General features: G+C 41.9%; 1 protein-coding gene across 1 annotated transcript in view; it reads left to right on the forward strand.

The window, feature by feature from the left end:
- ADAMTS2 (ADAM metallopeptidase with thrombospondin type 1 motif 2) overlaps nucleotides 1-12,223 on the forward strand; it is a 472,420-nt gene that overhangs the window by 398,907 nt on the left and 61,290 nt on the right. The window contains exons 9-11 of the mRNA XM_036749669.1: nucleotides 1,566-1,698; nucleotides 4,411-4,524; nucleotides 11,307-11,452. Of these exons, the coding sequence (XP_036605564.1) occupies nucleotides 1,566-1,698; nucleotides 4,411-4,524; nucleotides 11,307-11,452 (393 nt within the window). The remainder of the gene's footprint in view (nucleotides 1-1,565; nucleotides 1,699-4,410; nucleotides 4,525-11,306; nucleotides 11,453-12,223) is intronic.

Raw genomic sequence — 12,223 nt, forward strand, 5'->3', positions numbered from 1 at the left:
GAGGCTCACATTGGCATAGCTGGTATCATGTTGTTAGGACATGGTCATATTCTACTTGGGATTTTCATATGATATCCACTTTCCAAAGACCAGATGGAAAACCCATTTATTTAATATGAAGGTTTTCCCACCAAGCTGATCCCAGACCTTTGTCATCCAGCAATGATGTACATTGTTCTCCATTATTTCACTCTAATGTGTTCCTTCTTCTGAAGTGTGGAAATGATTTAAAAGTTTGCAAACCACACACATGTTCCCCCTTTCTATAGCTACTTCATATTTTCATCTGCTTCCACAGAATCCTTTTTTTTCTGAAATTCCTCTGAGCTCACACATCCACCAGAACCAAGGAGGCTGAGGATGACCCTTCCCCTCCCCCCCGTCAGACAGAAGGAGGATGCATTGTTGAATCCTGGCAAGGAACCATTTCACAGACTTGCTCCTTGCACGTTGTGTCTTGTTTATCAAACTTTGACGATCCTGTGAAGACACACATATACATTCAAGCCATCTCCACCACCACCGTGTGGGTCTGAGGACATGCACTCTGTACAGTTCATATGAGTTGGATGGATGAGGGCAGATACCTAAAATTTTCTCTCCCACCCCTGAAAATTATGGGGTAGAGAGGAGAAGGAACGATTCTTCTAGATAGATGTGATTTCCACTTGGCCAGGTCTACTAATGACTTGGTTCTGATCATAATGATTCCTGTCACAAGGCCTGGATCTCCTTGTCCTGAGATGTAGGGATGGGACTACAGCAGACATGGCGGTCCCAGATTCCCCTGTCTTGGACAAGATCCCTCAGAGTGTTCTCCCTCCCTTCTACAGACTGAGGGCTTAGTCATTCCCAGCCATGGTCCAGCAGGCCTAAGTATTATAACAGTTTCCCAGAGTTTTTGTTTCCTGACTTTATTCAAGCTGGGCCAAGTGACTGCTGGATTAGAGTTGCCACCTCACTCTGACCACTGTAATGTGATATTCCTAAGGAAGTTCCAGATGAAAAGGAGGCCTAGAAAGGAAATCTTGAGAAACATTTGTAAGGATAGCAGGCAGAAGGGAGGCCCCGGTAGGGACCCCCTTGGTTTGTGGAAGCATGTGTGTCCCCTGAAAAGGGTTTTGGTCGTACTCGCAATAACCCTGCTCTGTCCCTGGCCGCCTTGGCTATTCCTCCCAAAGTTCAGGCTGAAGAACAAAAGGGTGGGGGTGGAGGGAAGGGAAGGAATACCTAACCTGGAAAATGAATTACATGTTTTTTCTTTCTCGTCAGCCTGATCTGGGGTGGGCCCATTGCTGATCCCTGTCCAAGTGGGAACCTGGGACATCAGGCCATTCCCCCCCTGAGAGCCCTGCCCAGATTGTACCACCAGGAAGCCCAGAGTGAGTGTGCACCTGCAGGCTGGCTGGGGGCAGATGCCCAGGGAGTATGCCTGGGGCTATGCTCAGCCCATCTGGTGCCGCAGCTTCCCAGCAGGCAGGCCCTCCGTTTTGGCTTGGACTCAGCCTTTTGGGAAACCACAAGTCCATCTGTTCCTGTCATGTTTGTGTGTGTGCCTGTTGCAGTTCCTACGATTGCCTCCGAGACGACCCCTTTGAACAGGACTGGCCGGCTCTGCCCCAGCTGCCGGGAATTCACTACTCCATGAACGAACAGTGTCGCTTTGATTTCGGACTTGGCTATATGATGTGCACAGCGGTGAGTAAAAGTCAGTCTTTCCCTTTGCTTCTTACCCAGGGGCCTGGAAGTGGCTGTGGCCATGGGTCATTCTGGCATCCAATAACCTCAGGGCAATGTCAGGTGGTGAGAGCAACCTTTAGCCAATTGCTGAGGAGATGGGGAGAAAAAATGATAATAACTTTGCCATGTTTTGTTATGTTTGGGAAACACAGCTCTGGAGCCAGCTGTGTTCCTCCTCCTCTCTCCCCATCACCGCACCTCACCCTCAGCCTGCCATATCTTGGGCTATTATTTCTGGGAAAGACATTGGCAGGTCCACTTAGTCCCAGGTCAGGCTGCCAGCAACCCCTGGACACATGTGAGCAGTCTTCCCTTAAGTAGAAAGAATGCTGGATAATGAGGTCAGAGGACCTGAGTTTGAATTCCAGTGAGATGAGATTTTTGCTAACTAAAAATTGTTGCCACTGGAGCAGTCACTACATGTCAGGCTTATTTATTATCCTAATTATACTGCATGTAATTTGTTTGTACACAGTTATTTGCATGTTGTCTGTCCCTGTAGATTCTGAGCTCCTCAAGGGCAGGAACTGTCTTTGGCTTCTCTTTACATCCCTGGCATTTAGCTCAGTGCATGGAACATAGCAGGCGCTTCATAAACAATTAACATAAACAATTACTGACTACCTGGGTGGGAGGCACTCCTAGGTTTGGTACTGGGCCCATGAGGTTCAGGAGGAGCTCCCTGGGATGACAGAGCCTAGGAGAAAAGTGTGCCAAATGAGAACTTCCTATTTTAACTAATTATTCTGGTTAAATAGGTGCTGTGATTTTTACTGTGCTAAAGTGATGGAAGCTTCCTCTAAATTTGGAATGCAGGGGCCAGTCATCCTTGGCCCCATCCGAATTCCAGAGCTGATCCCTATTTGTCTACTTACTAACTTTGGGACCTCTGGTAGACCTGATGAGTAAAACGAAGGGGTTTGACTAATTAACAGCTAAGGTTCTCTCAGCTCTAAATCTTATTAATCTTAGGAACTTTGTGAGTGGCTTGATTTGACTCATTCTTTCCCTATCACTAATTCCAGTAAGGGTTTGTGGGGAAAGTCTGGGAGGAGGAAAAGATTTTTCAGTAAAGTAGCCAGTTTCTTTGGGAGGACACAACAGCCATGGATAAATAGCTGGGAGAGCCAGAGGGATTTGGGTTCCTCATCTTTTTTTAAATATATGTGCATATATTTATTTATTTAAAATAAATATAATGTATATAATATATTTTTTAAAATATATGTATATGTACATGTATATGCATATATATTTTAATATATGTATATATACATGCATATACATTTCTTGCACATGACCATCACCAACCAGTGTGAATATTTCTATATGGTAAGGTCAGAAGGCAAGGATGGCATACGAAACTATGAATCTACCATGTACAACTTCTTGGGGTTTTTAAAAAGTATACATCACTTTTTACATGGTAGTAACCAACACTGCCTTTTTTGTCTGCATCCTATTTCTAGGTTCTCACCTTCTAGCATGGACTTTACAGAGTCCACTAACCCATATTACAGGCACTGGGGGGAAGAACTAAGGATTTGGGGCCACCTGTGTAGAATAAAAGCAAGATTTTCTCAGTCTGAGACCCTTCCTTGGGGACTCTGATGTTTCATTGGCTCAACAAACACACTGGATCAGATTGGACTGGATTGGATTGGACTGCATTAGAGGTTTCCAGCTCTCAGCTTTGATTCCAAACACAGCTTTCCTTGGCTCTGTTGTCCATGCCTGGTTACCCTTCCTGGTTGGAGCATGATGCTAGTAAGACCAATGTCTTGGCATCAGCCAGAAAGTTCCTGCCCATTCCATGGCCGCAGACAGCTCTCCTCACCACAGCTCTGTCCCATAGAGTGCCTTGAACCACTAAAGGGCATGACAGGAGCAGGAAGAGGGATTGCCACTCCTATTAAGGCCCCGTTGAGGGTAGCATTATCTTTTCTATAGAAAGAACAGAAAATTATTCACCCCAAATTAAGAAGTGGTATAGTGAAAAGAACATTGGGCTTAGCCAGGAGAACTGGATTGGAATCTCTGATGATGACTAGCTGTATGACCTAATTTGCTTCGTTGATATTTATTCCATCGCTTTCTTAAATCTTGACAACCAACAAAGCAATAAACAAGCCCTGATTTGTGGCATTTGCTGATTTCCAAGGTGTAAATGCTCACAATAAAAATTTAGCTATCAGCTCTAATAAACCTTTACCACCACGGACTATACCTATTTCCTCATAGGATTTTTGAGGAAAATGCTTTGTAAACCATTATAGAAACAGAAGTTTGTAGCAATTAAAGGCAGTGGTTCAGACTTCATCTTGCACATTTCCTTCCCATCTAAGGTTCTTTGCAGAAAGTCATTTACTCTTTCTATCCTGGCCTCTGAAATGTGACTCTTTATTGAATCATATGGCTTTGCCTTCCCTCAAATCCATGTGTTTTGAGACTTGGGAGACAAGACTTGGGTTTAAATCCCAGCTTTAATGCTTACAAGCTGCATGGTCTGGGGCTAACCATTTAACCTGAGAAGACTTTGGTTTCTTACTCTGGAAAATGAGAACAGAGGACCAGATGATCTTGAAGTCTTTCCCAGATCTAATATTCTATATTCTAAGGCCCCTTCTACCTTTAACATTCTGTGATTCTCTGAGCTTGCTCCTCTTCTAGTTTCGGACCTTTGACCCTTGCAAGCAGCTATGGTGCAGCCACCCTGACAACCCCTACTTCTGCAAAACGAAGAAGGGGCCACCACTGGATGGGACCATGTGTGCTCCAGGGAAGGTGAGTAAACAGGCTGAGCACCCAAAGGGAGAACATCTGGTACCTGATACTCACAATGATCCCAGTCAGCCCTGAGGCAGGGTAGGTTTTCACCATTCATAAAGAGCATGAAAAGATCACAGAAGCACAAAGAGGGGGCCTAGAGCTATAGATACCCAGAATACATTCTTGCCCGGAAGAGGAATACAGTGTTTACCTTTAGTTTCTAGCAGGAGTTGCGGGCATATAGGTAGTGTGGTGTAGGGGAAAGATCCCAGTTAGTCAGAACTGGTTTTGAATTTCCTCTCTTATACTTACTAGCTGTTTGACTTTGGGCAAACTACTTCACCCCTAAACCTTGGAATCCTCATCTGTAGAACAGGGGTAATATTCCCTGCCCTGTGGTCCTCACTGGGCTAGCATGAGGCTCAAAGGAGATAATGAAAAAAGGGAGATAATGGATGAGGATGTGTTCTTTTACTTTTCTTCAATCCTATCCTCATAATTTACTCTTTTTTTAAAAAATCTGCCATTCATGTGTTAATCTTAACCTTCCCCTAATCCCCATCCTCATAGATCTGTGTTGTTGTTCATTTTTTTCAGTCATATCTGATTCTCTGTGACCCCATTTGGGGTTTTCTTGGCAAAGATACTGGAGTAGATCATCATTTCCTTCTCCAGCTCATTTTACAGATGAGGAAACTGAGGCAACACAGATCTAACCCATTACAAGTAACCAGAAGTTCATGATACTTGCTTTATCTTTTTCTCCTCCAGTCTATCTAGTGTGAACTGTACATGAGTACAGATGAGTAAGTAAGACAAGCAGAGGAAAACTGAAATTAACACATGAAGAGTCAAACAGAAAGACAGGATTGAAGAAACATCCTAATAGTACTTCCCAGGCACACAGTGCTATGGAAGTATTTGTGGTTTACAAGGCAGCTACGTACTTTGAGCCTCATCACAACCCATTGAGGGATTATTATCCCTGTTATGCACATAGCAAAACCCAAGTCCCCAAAGGTGGGGTGACCTGCTCATGGTTGCACAGCTAGTGCCTCAGCAGTCGTTCCTGCACCAGTTTATTTTGGTGAATTCTCAGTGTCAAAGCTGTAGCCAAGGGGCAGCTAGGTGGCGCAGTGAGTAGAGCACCGGCCCTGGAGTCAGGAGGACCTGAGTTCAAATCCGGCCTCAGACACTTGACACATGTACTAGCTGTGTGACCCTGGGCAAGTCACTTAACCCCAACTGCCCTGCCAAAAAGCAAAAAAAAAAAAAAAAAGGCTATAGCCAAAACTACTCAAAGAGAGGTCCAAAGAATACCTCTGAAAGCTAACTACAGATGTGCCAGATCATCTCTATCTTCACTTCCTCCATCAGCACAGAGCGCTGAGACCCGGCTACATTCTCTTCGACTGTTGCCCTCCTTTGTTGAATCTCTCATCTTCCTAGAGAGTGTGATGACTCTCTGATCCCTAGATTCCTTAATTTGCTTTTTTCTTCCCTGAAATACAAATGGCTATTCTGAGTAAACAATTTCTCTTTTGATTTTTTTTCTCTCCAATTCCATTTACCAAAATATGTGGCCAGTGCCCATGACAACCATCTTCCCTATGAGCCAGGGTCAGGCAAGATCTCCTCACTCATACTCATGGAAGGACAAACTAGTGGGCTCAGAAATATACACCACTACCAGCTAGAGTTCTGAAAACATTTTCATAATGTCTTTTTTTTTTTTGCAAAAGAAGCATCTGTGAAAACTCTTTTGCCTAAACTACTTAGCCTGGCATTCAAAGCCTCATGCCATCTCCCCAACCTGATTGTTCATAGTTCCTCAACACCTACCATCTAACCCCGCCAGGTCCATTTCCTCAATGCCCCTCAAAGCATGATGCTCATTCCTGTCTCTCTGCTTTGGATCATACTTTTTTCTCTCACTCTGAATGCACCAACACCACTCCTCTCTCTATCCAAACTTTGTCCTTTAAGACCAAACTTACGTTTCATCCCATTCAGCCATCTACCGAAGGACGCCTTCCCATCTGCCCTGCCAATCCCTTCCTTTCCCACTTGGAGCAGGACCATCAGATATCACACTCTGCCTCTCTGAGGCAGTCTATTCAGCTTTGGAACCCCAATTTGGGACTGAGCTTCCCTGACTAGTGAGTGAGCGATGCTAAGCTCACCTGACCGCCTATTTCCAGTAGCCTTCACATCCCATACAGCCATCTCCCTAGACGCTACCACGTGCACCCCTCCCTTCCCTCTCCCACCTCTTGTTCTGGGAACAATAATCACCTCATTGCTTCTGGAAAGGGCATGACAGTCAACTGCCCTATGACTCCCCAGACCAAAACTGCCTTTTCCTGACCACCACTCCCCTATATGTGTTGTCTTTCCCTATCAGAACAGAAGCTCCTTGAGGGCAGGGATTGTCTCATTTTTATATTTGTATCCCCAGTACTTGTGCACAGTACCTAGCACATATTAAATGCTTAATAAATGCTTTTTCGTGATTCATTCAAGACTCACTTTCTTCTTGAAACCTTTCCCTTCTCTTCTCTAGCCTCTTGCACAAATGCCTGTACTTGCCTGTCTTCTCTTGTTCTCAGTTCTTTGTACAAGAGGAGTCCCAATTAGTTATAAGCTCCTTGAGGCAGGGCTATGGCTCATTCCCCACAGTGTCAAACCACAGAAGTAAGCTGGCTGCTTGGTTTCCCTGAAGCAGAACACAGGTAAGCCATTCTCTTTTCTTCTTATTGGCCTGTGGGGAGAGGAATGGCTCAAGATGACAAATTGGTGATGGTGGACAGCACAATGTTTGCAGGCCCAAACACTTTAATTAGTTATGTGATCTTGCAACCAGCCCCACCACACCTTAGTCATCTTAAAATCATAGATAGAGAACTGCCAGGAACCTTAGAGGCCATCTACTACTACTCTTTCATTTTACAAAAAAGGAAACTGAGACCCTAAGAGCTAACTAACTGACTCACCCAAAGTGAGAGCCAGGAATTGAACTCCAGCGCTCTGATTTCAAATCCATGGCTTTATCCGTGGTACCGTGCTGTCTCTTATTCTTTATGTATTGCAGTGGCTACAAATATTTATAATTGGGGCCAACCATTTTCTGGTGATGAGCCTTTCATCACTTAACTAATGTGGTCCTCACGTAACAGACCTCCAGTCCTTTTCCAAGCTGTTATCCAAAGCCTTTCCAGCTTGGTAGGACTTTTCGGAGCTTATGTGTTCAGCTGGTATAACCTTTGAGAACTCAGAGTCCCCTCATACCACAATAGGGCATCAGAAGAGAACGTTCACTGAGAATTAGGAAACACAAATGCTTTAAACTTTTTTTTTCTTAAAGTCTCCCTAGACAATAAGAACTGGGCCACATGGGAAATTTGTCTGACCGTGAAATTTATGCCATTTCCAAAGTTTTAATAGATAGAGATATGCAGGATAATTTATCACTCCAGGAACTCTTACAGTTTCATATTTTCTAACCTTCCATGAAATCATTAGGACAAAAAAAAAGCCTGTTCTAGAGGGAGGTACTTTTTGTATAAGGGAGAATGTGCTTGAATTGATAAAGCCTTGGTTTCTCACCTAGTACAAATTAATGCATTCTGGAGGGTGGCTGTGAACTTGAAAAGGCAGAGCCCATGATCACAACCATCTAGTTTAAACTAATTGTGTGCCCATGGTGAGTATAACAAATTGTGCCCTATTCTCCATCTTAATGGCATGGCTTGAAATAGTAGATTCATATTTTTTATCTTTTCCTATGACCTTCACCTTTGTACACCTGAGAAAAGTACCTGACCTAATTCGCCTGCTTCACCCTTGTTTCCGGTATTCATTCATCTGTATTTAGTATTTATTGAAATGCTCTCTGATTTTCCTATATTCAAGATTAAAAAGGATGTCAACAAATACTATGTACAGTGCATCCTGTACTAATACATTCATTCTTTCAACAAACAATTTACAAGTCAAATTCAGAATGAATGAAGAAGAAATAAAGGCAATTATTAAGAGCTATTTTGCCTAACTATATACCAATAAAACCGACAGTTTAAATGAAATGGATATTTACAAAAATGTAAATTGCCCAGATTAGCAGAACAGGAAATGGAGTATTTAAATAACTCTACCTAAGAAAAAGAAATTGAATAAGTCATAAATGAATTCCCAAAGAAAAAAACTCAGGACTAGATGGATTTACAAGCAAATTCTACCAAACATTTAAAGAGTAATTAATTCTAGTATTACATAAATGTTTGAAAATTAGGAAGAGAAAGCATCCTACCAAGTTCCTTCTATGACACAAACATGGTTTTGATACATAAATCAGGAAAAAAATTAAACAGAGGAAAAGAAAAATTGTAGACCAATACCTCTGATAAATATAGAAATGATGCTTGGACAAGTTGTGCTCCTGCTATGATTATCTTAAATTTAATATTTCATGGACCATTGCACAATTGGATAAAATAACTGCTTTTTTAATTGAGTAAAATTATTAAGATGTAAACTTACCTTTTGTAGGTTCACTGAAAGCACCCTCGGCATAGCTCTAGGACAGTAGGGCTGATATATATGCATCTCATCCTATTCCCACATAATTTAAATCTCCTCTGTTAGGTCTCTATATTTCAAAAGCTTTTTGTTCCATTAACCTGGATATTGTAACTATTTGGCATGGTGCCATCTACTGAAAACATTGTTCTTAGGAATCATTTTTATGTCCTGGCAATTGTTAGCAGCAGTTTGGTCCAGTTCTAGTAGAGTTGATTGGTTGAGGTCTTCTGAATATTTTGAGGCCTGTATTTGTAATATTGGGATTTGTCACCTATGAGTCCATGAAAGACAGCAAGCGTCTGATTTTTAATTTTAGCCATCAGGTCACATCTTGCCAGATATTCAGGAGGTACTAATTTTTTTCACCCTGCATTGATCTGTTACATCATTTCTACTATTCCCTTACATAATCTATATTATCACTAAGTCCAAGATCCTTAAGGATAACCTATCTGTAGTTTCTGGTGGCAATTGGTCCTCAGTTTCCATTACAAACTCCTCTCTTTCCACAAATAGATCCATATGAGCCATCTATTTATTCAGTGCTTCTTTGTTGACGTATTGTTGGCTAAGTTTGTATGGATATCAACCACAGATGACCTTTTGATTTCTTTCTTGAATCTCAGCAGTTTTATAAGCTCCATCCAGAATTAGTCTTACAGTTATTTCTACTACCTCCACCACCACTATTACTTAGCCCAAATAGGACAAGAAGTATGTAGAACCCTTGGGAACAAAGGCCCCTTTTAGACCATTGCAATATGTCCCTATCAGTGAAGATTGGCCTGTTAGGTCTTAGGTCTGCCAAAGAAGATACTTTGAGAATGGCGTTCTTGCTTTGTCAGCTCAATCCCAGGCCTAGCCTGGAGTACTTCTTCATTACACCTACCCCCATGTAGACACCTCTTGTTTCTGTCTCACTTAGACCTAACTTTGCATGTTTTTTCCTATCACACTTCTTACATTGGATTTAGGCCATTCCTTTGCTACCCCCGTTACCTAGTAACTTTCTAGGAATTGTGAATTGGACTGCCCTTAGTTTTCACTTCTTTATCACCTGTATCTGTCCTGTATCAGTTGCCAGAAAGGTGAGTTCCTGTCCCCGGCTCACCGGCTTAGCTCAATTACCATTGGGCAAATACCATGTGGGGAGGTTCTGGCCTTTCTCCCTCCCAGCTACAGCTTCAGCTTAGCAAAGAGTTCCTTCAGCAATTCCTGGAATGAGTGACTCTTTTGCTAATTTATCTCCCAAACAACAAATCTCTCTGCAAAAGGTAACAATTGCATCATATGTTTCTTAACTTTTTTTTGGCTAGCACCATGCATTCAGCTGTATTCTTGGCTTACATGGGACCTGAAAAGGTCTTGGCTGTTGAAGCTGATTGTACAAAGTTAACCTTGTCTTTGACTTACATGTTAAGAAAAATAAGTGAAGGATTGCACTTGTCCTGGCCATCTGTGCATACATACACATATATGTGTGTGGGCGGCAGATTTCCCAGCCAGGCAATAAGACCAAAAGAGATATCCCTTTGATAGGCCCAGAAGAGAAGGACCAGGTGTCCAAAGGCCAGCATTCCATCGTTCTTACTGTAATTACTGTAGTAGACAGTGCAGCGGATTTGTTCTCAGAACCATGTTCAGGTGCTACTTCTGCCCCTTCTTAAGCCCGTGTCCTTTGGCAATCTCTTTCTCTTTCTGGGCCTCAGTTTCTTTGTCTTTAAAATAAGTCAGTTTGAGCAAGAGTATTCTGTGGTCTCTAAGATTCTATATTCTAACATTCTGCATTCTGTAGTCCATTTCATCATTAATATGATATGTTCTAAGGTCCTTGCCACTTCTAATATTCTAATAATTCTCTTCCATCTTTAATATTCTAAGCACCCTTCTAACTTTGACATTCTATGAGTCTGCTCTGTAATGTCCTGCTTTTGAATATTTCTGAACAAAAGATCCATTGAGAAGGTGAATTTCAGAAAGATTTTCTATTTCTCTGATCAGAAATTATTATAGCCAGAGAACTGCATTTATGTAAATATGAGAAACGCGGATGTATCATTATTTTCTACAGGAAAACTAGCTACATCCAACGAGAATCCAAAGCCATGTGTCTGGAACCTCAGCATCTTGGGAATAAGTGAATCTCTCCAAGGGGAACAGGAAGAGATACCAGATTAGCAGATGTCTTCATGTTTCTCTCTTGGACTCTCTTCCAGCACTGCTTTAAAGGGCATTGTATCTGGCTGACCCCAGATATCTTGAAACGGGATGGAAATTGGGGTGCGTGGAGTAAGTTTGGCTCCTGTTCCAGGACCTGTGGCACTGGTGTGAAATTCAGAACCCGCCAATGTGACAACCCACAGTAAGTTGGTTCTGAACTAAAATACATTCATGGGGTATTCTTAATGATGGAATTGCTATCAGAGGATGATGGTCCTTTTTTAAAATATTTTTTCCAGTAACATAAAAACAAATTTTAATATTCTTTTTTAAAATTTTCGAGTTCCAAATTCTTTCTCTCCCATCTCTTCCCCCTCTTTGAGAAGGCAAGCCATTGGATATATTTCATACATATTCAGTCATACAAAACATATTTCCATATTAGCCATGCTCTATGCACAGACAAAAAAAAAGTTAAACAAAAGTATTCTTTGATCTGCACTCAGACTCCAGAGGATCATGATTCTAATGAGTTTATATTCGTATCAGGCTTTTTGTGTTTATGTATATCTCCTATCTTAGATTTTATTTTAATCTTACAGCTTCTATGACTTTTATAGGACAGGTAATATTCCCATTTTACAGGTAAGGAAACTGAAGTCCAGAAAGGGGAAAATGACTTCCCCGAGATCATTTCAGAAGTGATTAAGTCAGAACTGCTGTTATTAATAATAATTCATATTTTGTGAGGATTTTAAGGTTTCCAAAGCTCTTTCCTTACAATAGTGCTGTGGAGTAGATGGTGTGTTATTTTTCCCTTTTTATAGATGAGAGGCCTAAAACATACAAATGAAACCCAGAAAGTTTAAGTGATTTGCTTAAGGTCATGCAATTGGTCACAGCTGAAACTAGAACCAAGCAAGCTCTCTTAACTTCCCAGCACTTCTAAGAAGCCCTGAAGGGGTCAAGAATG

This window comes from Trichosurus vulpecula, chromosome 3 (assembly GCF_011100635.1).
Source record: "Trichosurus vulpecula isolate mTriVul1 chromosome 3, mTriVul1.pri, whole genome shotgun sequence".
In the NCBI taxonomy this organism is placed as follows: Eukaryota; Metazoa; Chordata; class Mammalia; order Diprotodontia; family Phalangeridae; genus Trichosurus; species Trichosurus vulpecula.